The sequence below is a fragment of the Myotis daubentonii genome, chromosome 5, assembly GCF_963259705.1.
Source record: "Myotis daubentonii chromosome 5, mMyoDau2.1, whole genome shotgun sequence".
In the NCBI taxonomy this organism is placed as follows: Eukaryota; Metazoa; Chordata; class Mammalia; order Chiroptera; family Vespertilionidae; genus Myotis; species Myotis daubentonii.
Genome location: NC_081844.1, coordinates 43,760,192 through 43,781,011, shown reverse-complemented (window position 1 = coordinate 43,781,011; position 20,820 = coordinate 43,760,192). Strand labels below are relative to the sequence as shown.

The 20,820-nt window shown below is 40.4% G+C and overlaps 1 protein-coding gene across 3 annotated transcripts in view; it reads right to left on the bottom strand.

Annotated features, from left to right (window-relative positions):
• Nucleotides 1-20,820, bottom strand: part of LOC132235396 (probable ATP-dependent RNA helicase DDX60) — a 107,781-nt gene that overhangs the window by 8,726 nt on the left and 78,235 nt on the right. For all 3 annotated transcript variants that reach the window (XM_059697679.1, XM_059697678.1, XM_059697680.1), the window contains 7 exons: nucleotides 20,477-20,581; nucleotides 18,864-19,064; nucleotides 15,758-15,862; nucleotides 15,146-15,287; nucleotides 13,449-13,570; nucleotides 4,164-4,311; nucleotides 2,321-2,463 (listed from right to left, as the gene is read on the bottom strand). In XM_059697679.1, coding sequence (XP_059553662.1) covers nucleotides 2,321-2,463; nucleotides 4,164-4,311; nucleotides 13,449-13,570; nucleotides 15,146-15,287; nucleotides 15,758-15,862; nucleotides 18,864-19,064; nucleotides 20,477-20,581 — 966 coding nt within the window. The remainder of the gene's footprint in view (nucleotides 1-2,320; nucleotides 2,464-4,163; nucleotides 4,312-13,448; nucleotides 13,571-15,145; nucleotides 15,288-15,757; nucleotides 15,863-18,863; nucleotides 19,065-20,476; nucleotides 20,582-20,820) is intronic.

The following is a 20,820-nucleotide window of genomic DNA, read 5'->3' as shown; positions in this document are numbered from 1 at the left end:
GTGATTTTGGAAATAGAACTCAGAAGATTTTAGAAGAATTGTGTATTATTGTTATAACAAAAGTTGTTCCATCTCTACCACTTATCTATTTAAATAAGGTTTCTCAGGATTCAAATTAAGATTTGATGCTGAAACCCTGACTCTTTCTGAAAATAACTAAATATTCATAGTTATATGGACTAATTAAAAAAGAAATAGCCTCATTCATCTCATTAATATATACATTTCTAATACAATAATTAATTTACTTTTAGTAATTACTTCTCAAAATTTATATTTTATCTAAGTTTCTGTAATCAACAGAAAATAACCATTACTTTGGAATTACATACTATTTCAGCTAAGAAATATGAGATAGGGTGACTTCATTAGGATGATCACATTGAAGGAAAATTGTGTGGAGAAATGCAGAATCCAACTGCAAGAGAAAGAGAACTACACCAAATTTTAAATCATTAAAAATTTAATTATTAACTTGCCTTTAACTTGAAAATTATGGCATTGAAACACTTCTTTTAACTTGAAAATTATGGTATTAAAACACTTTGGACTTTTATTCCATTCTATACATTTAAAAAGAAGGATGCAATGGTTTATTTTTATTTACTTATTTATTTTAATCCTCACCTGAGGATTTTTTTCCATTAATTTTTAGAGATAGTGAATGACAGAGAGAAATACAGATGTGAGAGAAACATATCGATTGGTTGCCTCCTGCAGGAGCCTACAATCAAAGTACGTGCCCTTGACTGGAATCAAACCCAGGATCCTTTGGTCCTCAGGCCAACACTCTATCCATTGAGCCAAATTGGCAAGGGTTGCAATGGTTTTATATTAACACTAGAGGCCCAGTGCACAAAATTCATCTTGCGGTTTGGGGGGGTGGGGGTTGGGGTGGTTCCCCTCAGCCTGGCCTGCACCCTCGCGCAATCCAGGACCCCTCGGGGGATGTCTGACTGCCAGTTTAGGCCCAATCCTGCAGGTATCCCTGTGGGATCTGGCCAAAACTGGCAGTTGGACATCCCTCTTGCAATCTGGGACCACTGGATCCTAATCACTCACCTGCCTGCCTCATCGCCCCTAATCACTCTTCCTGCCTGCCTGATCACCCCTAACCACTCAACTGCCTGCCTCATCACCCCTAACCACTTGCCTGCCTGCTCATTGCCCCTAACCACTCACCTGCCTGCCTCATTGCCCCTAACCCCTCTGCCTGCCTGCCTGATTGCCCCTAACCACTCTGCCTGCCTGCCTGATCATCCCTAACCACCTCTGCCTCACCCCCACTACCAAGGCTTTGTCTAGAAAGACATCCAGAATGACGTCTGGAAAGTCATTTGGCTGTCTGGTCTAATTAGCATATTACCCTTTTATTATTTAGATATAAATGTTTTTTGGAAGCTTCAAACTACATCATTAGAAATTATTTAAATAAATAATAAAAATGTCTGTGTCCATTTAAAATGTATGAGGGTTTCTATAGTTTTAAAAAACTCTTTCAAGTGATATCAGACTATTTTACATGATAGAAGACTAATTTTAGAATCAAATGGAGTTGAGATATCAGTATCATTCCATAATATCAAATGTAACAAAATTTATTTTCTTTCTCAAAATTTGTATTAAGATATAAATTATATTTCTGAAAGTATATTTCAACATTCTGATTATTTATTCAGCATATTCCAAGTATGTCAAGTTCTTTGTACTCCATTTTGGGCATCAGTGATCCAGAATGTATATGGGATTTACAGCAACTATAGCAATACTGGGAAAGCCCAAAGGTAATTTTATGTGCTCTTTTCATAGCAAGCCTGTGTCAGTATCCCCTAGATTCTTCAAGGATGGAAGACAAGTGATGGTCGTGGAAGTTTTATATAGTGGAGCAGGGTCCCTCAGGCCAGTACTAAGAAACAGACCATACTGGCCTAAGAGCACAGTTTTCTGGATATTCCTGTAGACACCCCTGGATTCTTTTTAAAATATATATATATATATATATATATTTTATTGATTTTTTTTACAGAGAGGAAGGGAGAGGGATAGAGAAACATCGATGAGAGAGAAACATCGATCAGCTGCCTCCTGCACACTCCCTACTGGGGATGTGCCTGCAACCAAGGTACATGCCCTTGACCGAAATTGAACCTGGGACCCTTCAGTCTGCAGGCTGACACTCTATTCACTGAGCCAAACCGGTTAGGGCAACTCTGGATTCTTTTACTATTTTCAGTTTGGACATGAAGTGAAAGCTGCCTAGAGATATAAATTCATTCTTTTCTTAAAGACCATTTATTTATAAACCCCATTTTCTACTTACATGGCTTGGAGTTGCTGGTTGAAGCAAATCACCATCAGAGTTCCCAGAGAGACAAACAAATGGAGAAATAGCAACTCTTCCTTCCTTGCAGCTCATCAAGTGAGACACAAGTTGGGAGTCTTCACATTCTTTCCCTGTGAAATCTGGCCATAATAGGTTGGGATAAATTCATTTTTTAAAATTAGCCAAATTATCAAGCCTTATGTACCTGCTCTGGACCATGCAATTTTCCAGAACCTGTATCATTATGAAGACTGAGTAAGATATATCATACAAGGTAAATAGCATATCTTGGCACAGAATATATTCAGTAAATGTTAGCTATTAATATTATTATCAATACAAAATTTTGTTTTATATTTTATATTAGTTGTTTTGATCAACATGTAATAAAAATCTAAATCTAAATATATTTTTACTGATTTCCTAGAGCAGTCGTTCTCAACCTTCTGGCCCTTTAAATACAGTTCCTCATGTTGTGACCCAACCATAAAATTATTTTCGTTGCTACTTCATAACTGTAATGTTGCTACTGTTATTAATCGTAATTTAAATATCTGATATGCAGGATGGTCTTAGGCAACCCCTGTGAAAGGGTCGTTCGACCGCCAAAGGGGTCGTGACCCACAGGTTGAGAACCACTGTCCTAGAGGAAGGGAAAGGGAGAGAGATAGAAACATCAATGAGAGAGAATCATTGATTGGCTGCCTTCTGCATGCATCCTATTGGGGATTGAGCCTGAAACCAGGGCATGTGCCCTTGAATGGAATCACAGCTGGGACCCTTCACTCTGCAGGCTAATGCTCTGTCCACTGAACCAAACAGGCTAGGGGCAAAGACTAAATTTAAATTCTATGCTCTTTAACACATAATTATTGTTATTTTCTTGGTACTTTTTCCCACCGAGCTCAGATTTGTCCTCAAAATCTATCTAGACAGGGTGTTCCAAGTAACCACTATCAGTAGGATTGGAAATATTTTTTCCAATCCTTTTCTTACAAAGTACCAGATTACACATTCAAAATTGGCTCCAATTTATAATGGAGGCAAGATATTCACTTTGCCTCCTCTGAGATGCTCACAGTGCACCACTGTTATTATCTGCTTTTGTTCATGTTGCTTCCCACTTTAATAGACCCAGAAAGCTACAAGTCCTTGAATTTTTTTCAATTGAGGATGTTAGGATATAACATAATCAGGAAATTACTACCCACAGCTCAACCCATTCCCTTTATCCTAGTAACTTATTTCCTCTTTACTTTCCCCTAGAAGAAGAGTTCCATCTAATAGCTTGTGAAACACAATAGCAAAGATTAATAGTGTGTGCCTATGTGCTAGGCACAGTTTTAAGATATTCACATATGTTACCTTAATTATTTAAACCTCACTCAAACTAAGTAGATAATACTATTGTTGAGAAAATTGAAGCATGAATATGGTGATCATTTGTCCAAGGACTCACTGCTAATAAGTAGCAGAGCCAAAGTATACATCCAGGTATCTGCTAAGAGTCAATGTTTGTTAACACAATGTTTATTTCTTCTCAAGGGAAAAAAGGTGACTAAATAGTTTCTAGGTTCTCCTCATCTCATAGATGTTCTTACTTCAGGCTTATCCCAAAAGCAACCTTTAATCAAGATGGTTTATAAATGACTCTATTGAATTTCAATCTCCATTGCCCTTTTAATTTTTAATAACTTCTTTCTTTGGAAAGCAGAAGGAACCTTCTAATTCTAAGACAGCCTGATATTGCCAGGGCTCTGTTCTTCTTCTGGGATAAAATATTCTTAGGCAAGATTATTTATGTTTTAAGTTGTTCCACAATGAAGATAGATATACTTACTTATTTTTGACAATGGAAGTTGATATTCCTGTTTCATATCAGCCAATTTGGAAACAATTAGTAGGAAGGAGGCAAAGTCCTTTGTAATTTGCATGTTATATTCATGTAAAGCAGCATTAAAATCTTCAGGGAGATCCTCAAGGAACACCTAAATGATCAAGGAGATCAAGAACGCAAAATGGTGAAGTATTTTGTGGAGAGGTCCACATACATTCCTTGAAAACTGAAATTTTGGAAGAAGGCCAAAGATCATTGCAATATGATTCTTCAATTATCTATTTCTTTAACACTATAACGCTTTTGTTCCTTCATCTATGAAATTAAGGTAACATTCACTTTAGTTTCCATTTGCATTTATCAAAACCAATAACTTTGCTCCTAAAAATATGCTTTCATGATACTTCATCTAAACCACTTTTTAAATATAAGCATGGCTTCAAATGAAGTAGACTTGTGAATAGTTCAAAACAAATCTAGTGATATATTTGGAGAGCAAGCAACAATGCAAAATATACTTCTATGCCTGGAATAAACCTCACTCCTCTGTGAAGGTTATGAAAACCTCACTGGATTCATTTTGTTAATTATTCTACCACATTACAATCCTATCTAATAATAGAGAAACATGGTAATTAACCATAACTTTGCTACCCTTGCCAATGGCTAATCAGCGGGATATGCAAATTAACTGCCAACCAAGATGGCGGCCAGCAGCCAGGCAGCTAAAGCGAACAGGAGGCTTGCTTGATCCAGAGAAGGAGGAAGCCAAGATTCCCCGCCTGCCGCTGCCAGCCTCTGAGCTGCAGTCTAAGAAACAATGTTGCAATTATAGAAGGTAAACAAACCCCAGATTACTGCTTTCAGCGGTCAGAGCTGGAGCGAGCAGGACCGCAACAGTGTTACAATTATAGAACCCAAACAAACACAGATCCCTGCTTTCAGCAGCCGAGGTCTCAGAGCTGGAGCCGAGCCTCAGAGCTAAAGCTGGCTCTCAGTTCCAGTGACAGTCTTAGAAGGCAAATAAATCCCAGAATTAAGAAAAAAAAGAAAAAAAGGAGCGGTTGGGAGCTTCAGTCACCTGCCAGCCTGAAAACGGCCCTCAGCCCCTCACCCAGACTGGCCAGGCACCCCAGTGGGGACCCCCACCCTGAAGGGGGTGTGACCAGCTGCAAACAGCCATCATCCCCTCATCCAGGCTGGCCAGGCACCCAAGGAGGACCCCCACCCTGATCCAGGACACCGTTCAGGGAAAACCAGCCTTCCCCCACCCGTGCACCAGGCCTCTACCCGATATAGTAAAAGGGTAATATGCCTCCCAGCACCGAGATCAGTGGAGCCACAAGGCGTCCTGTCACCGGGATCAGTGGAGCCTCCCAGCACCGGGATCAGCGGAGCAGCGAGGCCTCACTGCCTGTGTCAAGCAGAGCCGCGAGGCCTCCCAGCACCGGGATCAGCTGAGCAGCGAGGCCTCCCAGCACCAGGATCAGTAGTGCAGCAAGGCCTCACTGCCTCGGTGTCAAGCAGAGCCACAAGGCCTCCCAGCACTGGGATCAGCGGAGCCGCGAGGCCTCCTGGCCCCTGGAGCAGAGTGACAGGGGGCAGCGCCCAAACCCCCTGATTGCCCTGCGGCTCTGTGTGTGACAGGTGGCGGGGCCACAATATCCCTATCCGCCCTGCTCTGTTCGTGACAGGGGAAGGTGCCCCAACCCCTGATTGGCCCTGCTCTGTGTGTGACAGGGTGCGGCGCCCCAACTCCCCCATGGGCCCTGCTCTGTATGTGATGGGGTGGAGCTGCAACCTCCCCATTGGCCCTGCCCTGAGTGTGACAGGGGGGAGAACCCCAATGCCCTGATCGGTCCTGTTCTGTGGGTGACAGGGGGCGGCACCCCAATGCCCTGATCGGCCCTGCTCTGTGCCTCATAGGGGGGAGCTCCCCAACCCCCTGATAGGCACTGCTCTGTGTGTGATAGGGTGCAGTGCCCCACCCCCCCATGAGCCCTGCTCTGTGTGTGACGGGGTGGAGCCGCAACCTCCCCATTGGCCCTGCCATGAATGTGACAGGGGGGAGTGCCCCAACCCCCTGATCCACCCTGCTCTGTGGGTGACAGGGGGCAGCGCCCCAACCCCCTTATCCGCCCTGCTCTGTGGGTGACAGGGCGGGGTGCCCCAACTCCCATATCGGCCCTACTCTGTGAATGACAGGGGGGAGCTCCCCAACCCCCTGATCGGCCCTGCTCTGTGACAGGGTATGGAGCTTCAACACCCCTGTCCACTGATCCCGGTGCTGGGAGACCTTGAGGCTCTGCTTGACACCAGGGCAGCGAGCCCTCACTGCTCCGCTGATCCCGGTGCTGGGAGGCCTCGCTGCTCCGCTGATCCAGGTGCTGGGAGGCTCTGATGATCCCGGTGCCTCTGTGGGTGACAGGGGGCAGTGCCCCAACCCCCTGATCAGCCCTGCTCTGTGCCTGATAGGGGGGAGCTCCCCAACCCCCTGATTGGCCCTGCTCTGTGTGTGACAGGGTGTGGCGCTCCAGCCCCCCCCATGGGCCCTGCTCTGTGTGTGATGGCGTGGAGCCACAACCTCCCCATCGGTCCTTCCATGAGTGACAGGGGGCGGCGCCCCAACCCCCAAATGGCCCTACTCTGAGAGCGACTGGGAGTGGCATCGCAACCTCCCGATCTGCCCTGCTCTGTGCATGACAGTGGGCGGCGCCCCAACTCCACAATCGGCCCTGCTGTGAGCCCGACCAGGGGCTGCACCTAGGGATTGGGCCTGCCCTCTGCCACCCGGGAGCAGGCCTAAGCCAGCAGGTCGTTTTCTCCTGAGGGGTCCCAGACTGTGAGAGGGCACAAGTGGGGCTGAGGGACATGACCCCCCTCACCAGTGCACAAATTTTTGTGCACTGGGGCTCTAGTCCTAGCTAATAAAAGAGAAACATGCAAATTGACCATAACACCAACACACTTCCCATTGGCTAATCAGCAGGATATGCAAATTAACTGCCAACCAAGACATTGGCCGGCAGCCACGCAGCTGAAGCGAACAGGAGGCTTGCTTGCTCTAGTGACGGAGGAAGCCAAGGTTTCCCCGCCTGCCAGCCTCTGAGCTGCACTCTAAGCAACTATGTTGCAATTATGGAAGCTAAACAAGCTCCAGAGACCTGCTTTCAGCCAGCCGGCCTCAGAGCTTAGAGCTGCAGTGATGGCAACAGAGTTTCAATTATAGAAGCCAAACAAACACAGAAACCTGCATTCAGCCCTCAGAGCTGGACCCGGCTCTCAGCTCCAGTGAGAGCCATAGAAGGTAAATAAACCCCAGAATTTTAAAAAAAAGAAAAAAAGAAAAAAAGGAGAGGCTGGGAGCTTAAGTTGCCCTCCAGCCTGAAAACGGCTCTCAGGCCCTCACCCAGACTGGTCAGGCACCCCAGTGGGGACCCCCACCCTGAAGAGGGTGTGACCAGCTGCAAACAGCCATCAGCCCGTCATCCAGGTTGGCCAGGCACCCAAGTGGGACCCCAGCCCTGATCCGGGACACCTGTCAGGGCAAACCAGCCAGCCCCCACCCATGCACCAGGCCTCTATCCTATACTACAGGCAGGGCGGGACAGCGTGAGCTGCCATCCAGGCCCCATGTGCAGCCCTGGGCAGCAGGGCATAAGCCCCTCCCCCAGCCAGGACCCCTGTGTGCCACCTGAGCCCCCAGCCAGGACCCCCGTGCCACCTAAGCCCCACACTGCTAAGCCCCACCCCCAGCCGAGACCCTATGACTATTGGAGAGCAGGAAAGTGCCGCTGGGCCCTGGGTCGCTGTGGTGATCCGTCCATCAGTAAGTAGAAAAGTGCGGCCTGTAGGCAGCCGCCAGCTGTGCCTGATCAGGGAGCAGGAAAGCAAGCCTGGCCTGCGGGCAGCCCCAAACTTTGCCTGCTCCCCGGTCGCCATGGTGATCCGGGAGCAGGGAAGCAAGCCTGGCCTACGGGCAGCCCCAAGCTGGGCCTGATACAGGAGCAGGAAAGCCTGGCCTGCGGGCAGCCCCCAGCTGGACCTGCTCCTCAGTCGCCATGGGGATCCGGGAGCAGGAGAGCAAGGCTGGCCTGCGGGCAGCTCCAAGCTTGGCCTGCTCCCCAGTTGCCATGGAGACCTGGGAGCGGGAAAGCCCGGCCTGTGGGCAGCCCCCAGCTGAGCCTACTCCCCAGTCGCCATGGCGATCCGGGAGCAGGAAAGCCTGGCTTGCAAGCAGCACCCCCATCCTGGCCATAGCTCAAGGGAGAGTACAACATGCAGTGGAGGCCAGGAGCCTGAGAGATCAACACAGAGGGGCGCCTGTTCCAAGCCTCCATGGTGTGGCCGGGGGCAGACCCCCAGTGGACACACACACACACACACACACACACACACACATGGGACGCCTGCTCCAAGCCTCTGCTGCCAGACTGTGGCCATCAGTAGGACATCCACTGAGGGCTCCCGGACTGTGAGAGAGGCAGGCTGGGCTGAGGGAACCCCAACCTCCAGTGCACGAATTTCGTACACCTGGCCTCTAGTATTAGAATAATAAACAAAATCAGCAAAGTTGCAGTATATAATATCAACATTTAAAATTGAGTGGTGTTTCTGTACACTAAGTATATGAAAAGGAAGGCAATCTCATTCACAATAGCATCAAAAAGGATAAAATACTTAGGAATAAATTTAACCAAGTTAGTGAGACATCTCTATACTGAAAAGTATAAAACACTGATGAAAGAAGTTATAGCAGATATGCTAATGAAAAGACATACCATGTTCATGGATTGAAATAATTAGAACTGTTACGATGTCAACACTTTCCAAGTTAATCTACAGATTTGATGCAATTCCTAACAAAATCTCAATGGTGTTTTTTACTGAAGTAGAAAAAAACAATCTTAAAATTCATATGGAATCATGAAAAATCCTGAATAACCAAACTTATCTTGAGAAAAAAAGATCAAAGCTAGAGGCATCACACTTCATTTCAGAATACATTACAAAGCTACAGTAATTAAAATAGTATGGTACCAGCATAAGGACTGGCATAAAGATCAATGTAATAAAATAGAGAGTCCAGAAACAAATCAATAGATATGTGTTAAGCAGATCTTTAACAAGGGAGCCAAGAACATACAATGAGGAAAGGAGAGTCTCTTTAACAAATGGTGTTGGCAAAACTTGATATACACATGTAAAAAAAAATATAATTGGACCCTTACCATACACTCTATATAAAAATAAACTCAAATGAATTAAAGACTTAAATGTAACACCTAAAACCAAAACTTATAGGAGAAAATATAGGTATATTGGTCTTAACAATACTTTTCTTTTATATAATAACAGAAGTATAGGAAACAAAAAATAGACAAGTGGAACTATATCAAGCTAAAAAGCGCTGCATAGAAAAGGAAATAATAAAGTGAAAAGGTAGTTCCAGAATGGGAGAAAATATTTCTAAACCATCTATGTGATAGAGGCAAAGAACTTGAATAGACATTACTCCAAAGAAGGCATACAAACAGTCATCATGTGTGTTAAAGTTGCTCAACATCACTAATTATGAGGGAAATGCAGATAAAAGCCACACTGAGATATCATCTCATACCTATTAGGATGACTGTTATCAAAGACAAAACACACACACACACACACACACACACACACACACACAAAGATAAGAGTTGAAGATGTAGAAAAATCAGAACCCTTAGACACTGTTGTGGGAAATGTAAATTGGTATAGCCACTATGGGAAACATAGGGAGGTTTCTTCAAAAAATTGAAAATAGAACTACCATATGATCCAACAATCTCACTTCTGGGTATATATATACAAAGAAATTGAAATCAGGATCGTGAATAAATATGTTGATCCCTATGTTTACTGCAACGTTATTCACAATAGTCAAGCAACACAAATGTCCATCAGTAGATGAATGGATAAGATTATGTGGCACATACATACAACAGAATATCATTTAGTCTTTAATAAAAGGAAATATTGCCATTTGAAACAACATGAATGAACCTAGAGGACATTATGCTAAGTAAAATGAGCCAATCATAAAAAGACAAATAACTACATAATTCTAATTATTAAAATAGTCATGCATCAAAGTAGGGAACAGAATGGTGGTTGCCAGGGGCTGGGTGGAAAAGGAAATGGGGAATGGTTTTTCATTGAATATAAAGTTTCTATTATGAAAGATAAATAAGTTTTAGATACGTTCTGTACAACACAGTACCTATAGTTAATAATACAGTATTGTACACTTTAAAATACATTAGGAGAATAAGTATCATGTTATGTTCCTATCAAAAAAAAACCCACACACAAAAGCACAAGAAAAATTGTGGAGATGACAGATTGAGTGTCTGTATATTTCATATTTTCGAACTCATTAAGATATATACACTAAAAGTGCGCAATTTTTAGTATCAATTATACCTCAATAATCCTAAAAAATAAGGTAAACATATGTATATCTACTTAGTATGTTATCAAATCAGCTACAATATATTTACCCTGTTTTAAGCTATGTTTAGGACATATGTTAAGTATAAGTATACATTATATATGAAAATAAACAGGAGTGAAAAAAATTCTCATTTTTTTTTAGCTTTCATTATTTTGGTTATAAAGTCAGCTATCAATCTTATTGCTCTTTTCAAGGAAATGTCTATTGCAGTTCTAGCTGATCTATGATTTTCTCTTTGTTTTTTATTTCCATTAGTATTAGTTTAATGCTTATTTATATTTATCTTTCTTGAAGTTGACTACACTTTTGAAACTATGGAGGGCTATCTTTCATCAGCTTCAGAAAAACTTTCAGCTATTAGTTCTGAATACTTCCCCACCATTTTTCTCCTTCATCTTCTTCTAGGATATCTCATATATAACATTAACCCTTTTGAGTATGATTCACATGTCCCTTATGCTATCTGCTTTTATTTTCATTTTTTTTCCTCCTGGTGCTATAGTTTGAATACTTTCTATTGAGCTGTCTATCAACTTACTGATTCTGACTCTGATATGTATATTCTAATCAGATATTTTTTTTCAATACATTTTATTGATTTTTTACAGAGAGGAAGAGAGAGAGATAGAGAGTTAGAAACATTGATGAGAGGGAAACATTGATCAGCTGCCTCCTGCACACCTCCCACTGGGGATGTGCCCACAACCAAGGTACATGCCCTTGACTGGAATCGAACCTGGGACCTTTCAGTCCGCAGGCCAACGCTCTATCCACTGAGCCAAACCAGTTACAGCTCTAATTAGATATTATATTTTTTTCAATTTTGTAATGTCCATTGATTATTTGGTGAAATTCTCCATCCTTTCATCACTTTTAGCTATCTCGTCCCTATTTTCTTGAACATATTAATTATACTTAAAATCCTTTTATCTTAACTCCAGTATCTGGATCATCTGTGTGTCTACTACTATTGTCTGCTTTCCTTCCTGGTAAATTGGTCATATATTCTTGTTTACTCAGTTGTGTGTGTTTTTTCATTTGGGGGATATTTTTGGTGTTTACTTTTTACCCCAGAAAATGTTTTAGGAGGACATGAAAGGCTTTAAATGATGTTATCTTCCACCAGAATGAGTTCTACCACTTTTCTGTTTGGGCAAGTGAATGAAGGCATTATCACTTCAGTCCAAGTGTAGATTGAAGTGGGTTGGTTCTTTTTTCCATTTTTAATAAGTCTCAGTCTATCTGATTTATCTCTGTTTTTACATCATGGTCCTCTTAGGATTTTAGTATGAGGCTGATCGCACTCGTCTTCTGAGCCCTAAAAGATTGCCAAAAATCCACCTCTTTCCGCACTTACTTTTATATCTTACAGCCCTAAGTGGCTCAAATATGTCTTGAAGGGGATACAAACATATAAATGAATGTCGAACCCCTCCTTCCAATAAGATTTCATTTAAGAAATCCTATAAGACTACAAAAAAAAACTGGTTCAGTGCCCCAATATTTCGTGAAGATCTGGTACCCTATAAATGTTCAGTGGTTAAAACTCACTAAGTCTTTCATGTTTCTAGTCTGTCACTCCAGCCGGATGTGATTACTAATAGCTTTATTGGTTGGTTTTTCTGTTTTGTGTGTGTGTGTATGTTTTGCTTTTTTATGGCATAGCAGAGGCTCTCTGCATATGCTAAATACAATTTTCAACTCATTTCTAGAATAGAGAAATTCTTTGGAAGAAAAACCCTAGTTGGAGATTCCTATCACACCCTGGATAAGTTCTTGCCATTTTATCATTTTAGCCAATCTAATCCTCATTATGTTCACAGCTCTCCCTTACAATAGGAGTGACGGTCATCTACCTAAAAGTGCACAAATTTACAATAATACTTAAGGAAAAAAGAGAGAGACAGAGGAGACCTCTACTCAAAACCATATTTTATTGTATTTTCGTAATGATGACTTTTTGTAAGAATAGAGATACTGAATTTTATTTTAGAAGTTAACTATTTATTAATTTAAACAAAATATTAAATAATAGTTCTATGATGTACTTGTGATTATAAAAATGTGAAGCTAATATAGTTGTGCCTAAAGTTGTGTTCACTGGTCTAGAGAACATTCTGAGAGGCATACGATTTGTAATTTGACATTGAAGGTTAGACAATGTAGATGAACTCTTCTGTTTTTGTTCCTTCTCACCTTTTACTAAAGTTATATGGTATAACCAGCCCATCCCACTTTCTCAGATTCTAGTGGAGTACATTACTAACAGTATTTAATGTTGATTTTTATAGGAAATCATGATCAAGAAAATGTTGCAAATAATATTGCAAAAGGGTTTTCCTGTTTTTAGTTTATGTGAGTCAAGAAATGATTTCTTAGATGACTGTTCTAATCTTTTCTTCAGGAAGGACTTTCTAGCTCATAACATATACTTCCTGTCCACAGACATACCTCCAGATAAAAAAAAATTTTAAGAGAACTGTAGATTCAATGACAGTAATTATTAGTTCATTTAATGTACAATAACCTACATTTTTCCTTTGGCCACTAAATACTATAATTTGGAATTTTCAAATAGAAAACATGAGTAAAGTTTTTTATCCTATATTTTCCTCAAGGCATTTAATCTTTTGATAGATTTATAGGAGGAAATTTATGAATTACAGAAAGAAAAAATTATTTGTATATAAAACAATTGAATCCTACATTTCACAAAATTCTACTGCTGTTGAATCATTTATGGTAGGATTTATTGATCTTAAATATTTAGTGTTATTAGAATCATAAATTTTTACCTTTGATTGATGAAACTTGACAGTACTTTCTTGGAACTTTGCTGGAATATATCTTCTTCCAAACAAATTTGCCAACACCAACACGAGCTTTTCCATAACATCTTGAGAAAAATATTTTGAGCCTACATAAAACAAAGTATTTTGTTAACAAATGTAAAAAAAAGTATGTTAACACCATATTTGATGTTTAGATTGAATATTACTTTGTATTTCATTTCATGTAAACTAAAATTTTTGACAAATGCAGCAACTAAGGAATGATTCTTCTGCTGGCAGTTTTATGTCTATGCCTTCTTTTTTATTCTTGCTACTCCCACTCTACGTGGGACCTTAGCTATTCTAACCATGAATGGCCTTATCTCCTTGCCTAGATTCTTCCCTCTTTAGTCTATGATCAGTTTTCCTAAAGCATTTTATGATCACATCTCTCACCTATTCAACAATCTCCGATTATATCTCAGTGTATCATAAACAGAATCCAATCTCCTCAGCCTAGCAATTAAGGCTTTACAAAATTTAGCCGACGGATAACCTCTCCCTACCTTATCTTTCTGCCATTCATATTTAGATATGGTCAACTTGACTTACTTTCAGTCCATCACAACACATAAGAATTATATTGTAGTGGTTTAAAAGGCACTAAGTTAATAACTTGGGCTCTGGAGTCAGACTACTCATATTTGAGTCTTGGTTCTGACACTTACTAAAAATTTGTGACCATGGCAATTTATTTAACTTCTCTGTGGCTCAATTTTTCTCATTTACAAAATAGTGATAGCCATGTTATCTACCTTATAAAGTTACCAAACTTTCTATCTCCATGTTTGTAACCACATACACTGCCCTCTCCACATATACACATAGTAATAAACACAAACTGCACATCCTGTAACATAAAATTATTTCTCCTTTCACAGAGCCTTTGGGAGGACAGTTTCCTGAGTATCCTTGTTTCACCAAACAATGCATGTTCAGAATATAGTAACTAGAACCATTGTGCAAAATAGAGCATTTCTATCAACTGATGATAGAAAACAAAGTAATGTTGCAAAAGGCAGACTTCACCAGGCATTAGGAAGTCTAAAAATTTTAAATACAAAGTGGGAAACATTTCTCTCAAGGACACTGTTTAAGGGGTCTATTTAGTTATAAAAATCAAACACTGATTTAAATGTAATATTATTACACAGGCATTGCAAATGGAATTAACAAAAATCAACATAATATTGGCAAAAATAAACTTAGGGTGAAGATAAGATTCTATTATGCAATTAATATACTATGAGCTATTTAAATACAGTATACAGTTATATTAAAAAAAAGGTTGGGAGAAAATATTCATAAATAATAGCAAATATGTTTAACATAATGCTTTCCTTTTTCTAAGCATATACTAAATTTAATTAAAATAAAATGTTTATGAAAATATTATATATAATTTAATGTGTTCTGAATCTTGGAGTCAAGGAATCACTGAAGTTAATAAGAAGTTGACATTTTAAAATAGGTATCACAAAATATACCTACATATAATCTATATTAGTAGGTATATAAAAGTTTATTTTACCTAATTTGGTATCTCTAAATTATCTGAATATTACCTTTTATTTTCTTGGTAGAAAAAATATTCCTGAAATGCTAACTTCACTACAGCCTCTATTGCTAATTTTAGTATACGCAAGAAACATTAAGCTTACCTTTATGGGTTGGCTGACAGAGATTATGGAAAAGGCCACTTACAAGAAAACTGACAAAAACAAGATTAGAAGGCTCATGATAATGCAAATGTGATACAAGTCCAGCAAAACCCATCGGATTACCTTCTTGATCTAGATAGCCCTAAAAAACAAATATAATCTATTAGTTTGACTCAATTCACCATTTTTATTAGTCAGTAAGTAATGCATAAGTGCCAGTTTAAAATAGTAATTAATCTATACTAATAAAAGGGTAATATGCTAATTAGACCAAATAGACCGGACATCTTCCAGATGTCATTCCAGAAGTCCTTCCTGACAAAGCTGGGGCCCAGCCTGGGGGAAGCCACCATGGTCCCGGGTGCCAGAGGAAAGCCAGTGCCAGCAGTCAGAGGAAGGAAGGCCTACTCTTGCACCAATTTTCGTGCATAGGGCCTCTAGTGCTAATATAAAAGAGATTGATAATCATAACCTGGCCCAGTGTTGATAATTATATAAATTAGAAGTAATGTTAATCATTGGATATAACATTCTAAAGACTACAATTAGTTCATCATGATAAGAAATAGAGATTTTAGCAATCTTATTTCACAAAAAGAAGTACAATCATACCTCTTTCACCAGGAACTGCAGAGAAAATAAAAAGTAAAGTTTTAACATCTCCATGGTTTTGGGCTGTTTGAAGGACAGCAATGAATGCTTTAGTACTGACAGCACCTTTAAAGAAGAATACTTGAAGTCACACCATGTTGGTGATACAAGATACATTCCTAAATAATATAGGTGTAACATAATTTTTAAAATTGTTCTGTATATTATGATGTTTTGACATCTTAAAAAACCATCCTGGCTGGGGAAAGACCAACCCTCCCAGGTCTAGTAATACATAAAGATAACTAGTTGCCTACAAGCATGCCTATCCTATGCAAACCAACCACACTCAAGTTTATATCCCACCTACTCCCTTGCCTAACTCACATACCAAGCCAATATTCCTCCTGCCCTAAATCACCCCAGAGCCAGAGCCAGAGACCAGGCAGTTAGAGGTCACTCACATAGCCCAAAGCCTTCGGAATTATTCAAATTAGTAAATCCTAAACTGTTCACTCTGACTTGTCTTGCCTTTCCTGTGGAAACTCACATAAAGGCAGTGGCCTAAGCCTGCCCCCTTGCTCCTCTCTTCTGCCTCCTGCCCACCCTGGTGTGTTCTGCATGTAGTCCCGGATGGCATGCTATGCCTCCTGTGGCTAGGACCTATAAGAATAATACTTTGTTTCTCTGAGCCTCTCCTTTGGCTCCTGTTGTGGCCTTGTTGGCGAAGGTAGCGAGGTAGGTATTAAAGAAAAAGGGAACAAAACTGGCTAAGCCTGATTAACTGGGAAGCTACAGCTTCACATACACCCCGGGGACAGGCGCATCCTTGGCCAAAGTCCCAAGCAGGCAGAAAGACTGTCTGTCCAATCTCCCCAGGGAACAATGGATTACAGAGGGGGCAGGGATAAGCAGTAAAGGGGAAAGTCCTTGGCTGGGCGTATGTACAGTAGAAGCCAGATGATGAAGCAGAACTTTGAGGCATGCGCAGTAGGAGCCACACTGGAGACAATAAAGGGGAGGGGTCTAGCCTGGGAAAAGGATCGGATAGGCTAAGGCCAGGAAGCCCAACAAGATTCAGGGAAGGGACCGGATAGAGAGAGGGCCCAGCACAGCTCCAGGAAACAGGTTGTATAGTTTGAAAGACAGCCTGCTTGTTTCCGAAACCCAGAAAATATATAGAAGATCAGCAAAAACCTTGGGGCAGCTGCTACTAGAGCCTGCCTGCCCTCTGCATCCCTCAGGGCGTATTATTTCTTTTCACCCCAATAAGTCTTGCCACTGTGCTTGAACTTTCACACCTGTGTCGCTGAAATTCTTTTCTCTGACATCTCAAGAGCCCATTTCCTCTGGCAATAGCCTCACCTGATTGACCACCACATAAAAGAATATAAAATATGATAGACATTACCTATATCTATTATAGCACATATACCAGCACTATATAGGATTCAATTAGATTTCATATTACTTGTTTTACCATGTTCTTAGATGGCATATCTATCCTTTAACAAACAGAACATATAAAATAGAATAATCAGAAATGAATGATACTGCCAAATAATCTGGTAATAAATGCAAATTGAGTTTAAAAGCTTATAGCTCTTGGATTGTTCTGGAAGAAAATAAGTACCGTATTAGTCCATGTCCTACAATATTGTACAATATACAGAGCAGACAGGGTCCTGTGGGAACCCTAATCAGTCAGTGTATGATGTTCAAGGCCACTCTGAGTGTGGGAATCCTAATCAGTGTGTTCAAGGCTAATTTTCTATATGCAGCTACAAAAGCAGGGATGCAGCAAGCTATACACTGCACAGGGATGACTTTCTATAGCCCAAATACTGAGGTCACTATTAGGCATAAAGCTTCTTTTGTTCGAGCTTATTTGAGCTTGTTTATAAGTTGCCACTGAGCAGCCTGTGGTTGGCTCCTATATAGCTCGTACACTGGGGGCTTCATTGTAAAGAAAGATGTATTACTGACTAGCCGAGGTGAGGTTGTTTTGCTAGGATGGTTCCTATGCTTGCTACTGTATTAGCAAGGATTGCTTTGTGTTTGCTATTGTGTTAGCAAGAACTGCTTTTTAAAAAAATTTTAAATATATTTTTATTGATTTCAGAGAGGAAGGGAGAGGGAGAGAGAGATAGAAACATCAATGATGAGAAAATCATTGATTGGCTACCTCCTACATGCCCCTACTAGGGATCAAGCCCACAACCCAAGAATGTGCCCTTGATCAGAACTGAACCCAGGACCCTTCAGTTCACAAGCTGATGCTCTATCCACTGAACCAAACCAGCTAGGGCAAGAAGTGCTTTGTTAAATGGCTCCTTAGCAGCAATGGCTACTTGGGCTGCAATAAAGATGCTCTTATACGCCTATAACTTCTCATGTCTTCTCCGTCTTCTAAGACCGAACATCTAAAGAGGTACAGCCCTTGGCAGAGGAACTCAAACCCAACAGGTCCCTTCCACAATGCACATTCACAAAGATGAAAATAAGATTATTTCATTATGAATTTTAAATCTCTCATTCTGGGATTAGACAGAAAATATTTATCTGAAAAATAAAACCTTCAGGAAAATTTGTAACCTTGTTCTGAAGTTCAATTTAATATAAATATAAAATAGTGTTAAAAACCAAATACCAAAAAAAAGACACCCAAAAAATGCACACCTATGCCTAGAAAAATGACCTTAAGATGACCAAAATGATAATGTAATTGTCTTTGAACAGAGGAACTAGGTATGGGTATAGTTTTCTTCTATCAACTTTCTACATTATCCAAATATTATTTGATGAATTTGGGCTACTTTTTTTATGAAAAATAGGCTTTTACTATAAAATAATCATTAAAAAAATATTTTTGTTCCTAATGGTGAAAACAGGAATTTAATCCAGATGTTTTTAAATCCATAGCCAGCACCCTTAACTACTATAGAACAATGCCTATCACACACGGAAGCCATAATCTCGGGCGATGCCAAATGCCCATCCAGCTACAAATTCTACGATTGATACAGGAGACAAACAAACTCATAGACCCTCCACTCCCAATTCTTTATCATTCAGGATAGTACAAAGCATTGAAGGCTGATGGAGCTGCAAGTTATTGCTACCGTACCTTTGCCTGGGCGTCCTCTGGGTCATCTCCCCTCGAAGCCAAGACCATGAGTCGCAGCACCAGGGTTATGCTGAAGGGAAACTGCCCTCTCAGCTCAGGAACATTGGATTTTATGAGTTTTTGTATTTTGGGGAACGGAATATCAAAGAAATATACATCTCCCAGCAGGTCCTGACCTCGTCTTCCAGCACGTCCGGACATCTGGAAACAGGGAGAATAACAGTGTAAGATTTACCTACACACTTTTAACGTCATATTTAGAAGCAAGCCTTTACATTGGGTTGGAACAAGAAAATTGTGCCTATGTGCCACCATTAAATTACTTCACGTAAAATCCAATTATGTAGCCCATAGGAAATTTAACAAGGCTGGGGACAGAGCTGAAAATCAGACGTTTATCATTATTATGCACTTAATTTCATGCCAAAAACTGTGCTAGGTATTTGTATAATCTATAGAAGAAATAAACAAGCAAGTAAATAAATAAATAAATAAAACGAAGAAGAAAGACCAGACCTTCATCTCAAGTTTATTTACAGCTTAACTTATACCAGTTCTCTCCCTTCCCATCTCCTCCTCCCTCCTCCTTTTATCTCTCACTCTCTCGCAGACAAGTGTACTGGTTACAAACCACCATTAAAATGGTGCACAAGTTGAGGAAATACATGAGTGAGGTAAAATTCTGAAACACTACTTGTAAAACGCAAGTTAAGAACAAACTCTTCACAGAAGTTATATGAGTTCTGGGTCTTAAGTGCTTAGAATGTGCTAAGTCCTTGAAACTTTTTTTATACAAACCTCACAACTATATGAGATAAATTGAATCATTATCCCAATATTACAATGCAGAAACCGGGACATGGGAATATCAGAAACTTGCCCATAGTCAAATACCCAGGACATCCTTTAAATGATCCAGGATTCAAACCCTGACATTTTAACTTCCAAATTCATTATCTGAAATATCATAACACCTTGGCTCAGGAGTCCTAAATATGAGGTTCTCAAAGTTGATATGGGAGGAGAGTTCATGCACAGCTTAGAAGCAGGGGGAGAAATAAAAAGAATAGGGGCTATTACATTAGGAGGGGGTGGACAAGAATGTCTGATGAAAGGTAGTGGAAAATAAACTGCCCAGCAAAAATTCAATGCCACTCTCTGAGACTAATGAAAGGGGTTTTCCAATAGATCATGTATCAGCAGCAAAAAGGAAAGCATTAAAGAGAGACCCACAGAACAATGTCATGTGCACAGGGAATGAACAAGGAAATGCTCACGGATACTTTCAGTGTGTATCTTCCCTATAAATCACTTCATTTAAATTCTTGCAAATCTATGGAACAGTAATTATTATTCCTATTCTGGAGATAAGAAGGATCTGGCCGTTTGCATATCTCACCTGAGGTCACATGTCTGGATAGTGATGGCCACATAGCCTCCAACTCATGAGCTTTACATTACACCACAGCTAAAAATGACAGGCAAGCATGACTAAACATCAAGGTGTGCTAGCCCATAAATTGCAGCATGCTGGTAAACTAAAGGCTCATATTTTCTTTATTTTGTGGCCATATTTTATTAATGTAAGAGAGAATTAATGCAGATCACAATACCTGTCTGTAATTTAAAGCATCCAGATAGATTGAGTTTTGAGCAAAAACCACAGATTTACAAGGCATATTGATTCCTAAAGCAAGTGTCCCAGTAGCTGTCACTACCTAGAAAGAGAATAAAGCAATTACCTTATAAAATAAGATTTCTATGAAATTCCATATAGTTACTGAATTTTGAACTTCAATTAAACCATAGTGGTACTCTTGCTCTTCCACAAACACATCAAGCACATTCCCAGCTCAGGGCCATCATACCAGTCACTCTTTGCTGGGCACATAATATTCTTTTCCAAATAGTCTTTTATCTGGTTATTCCGTTCTCTGCTCAAATAGCAAAAAGAAAT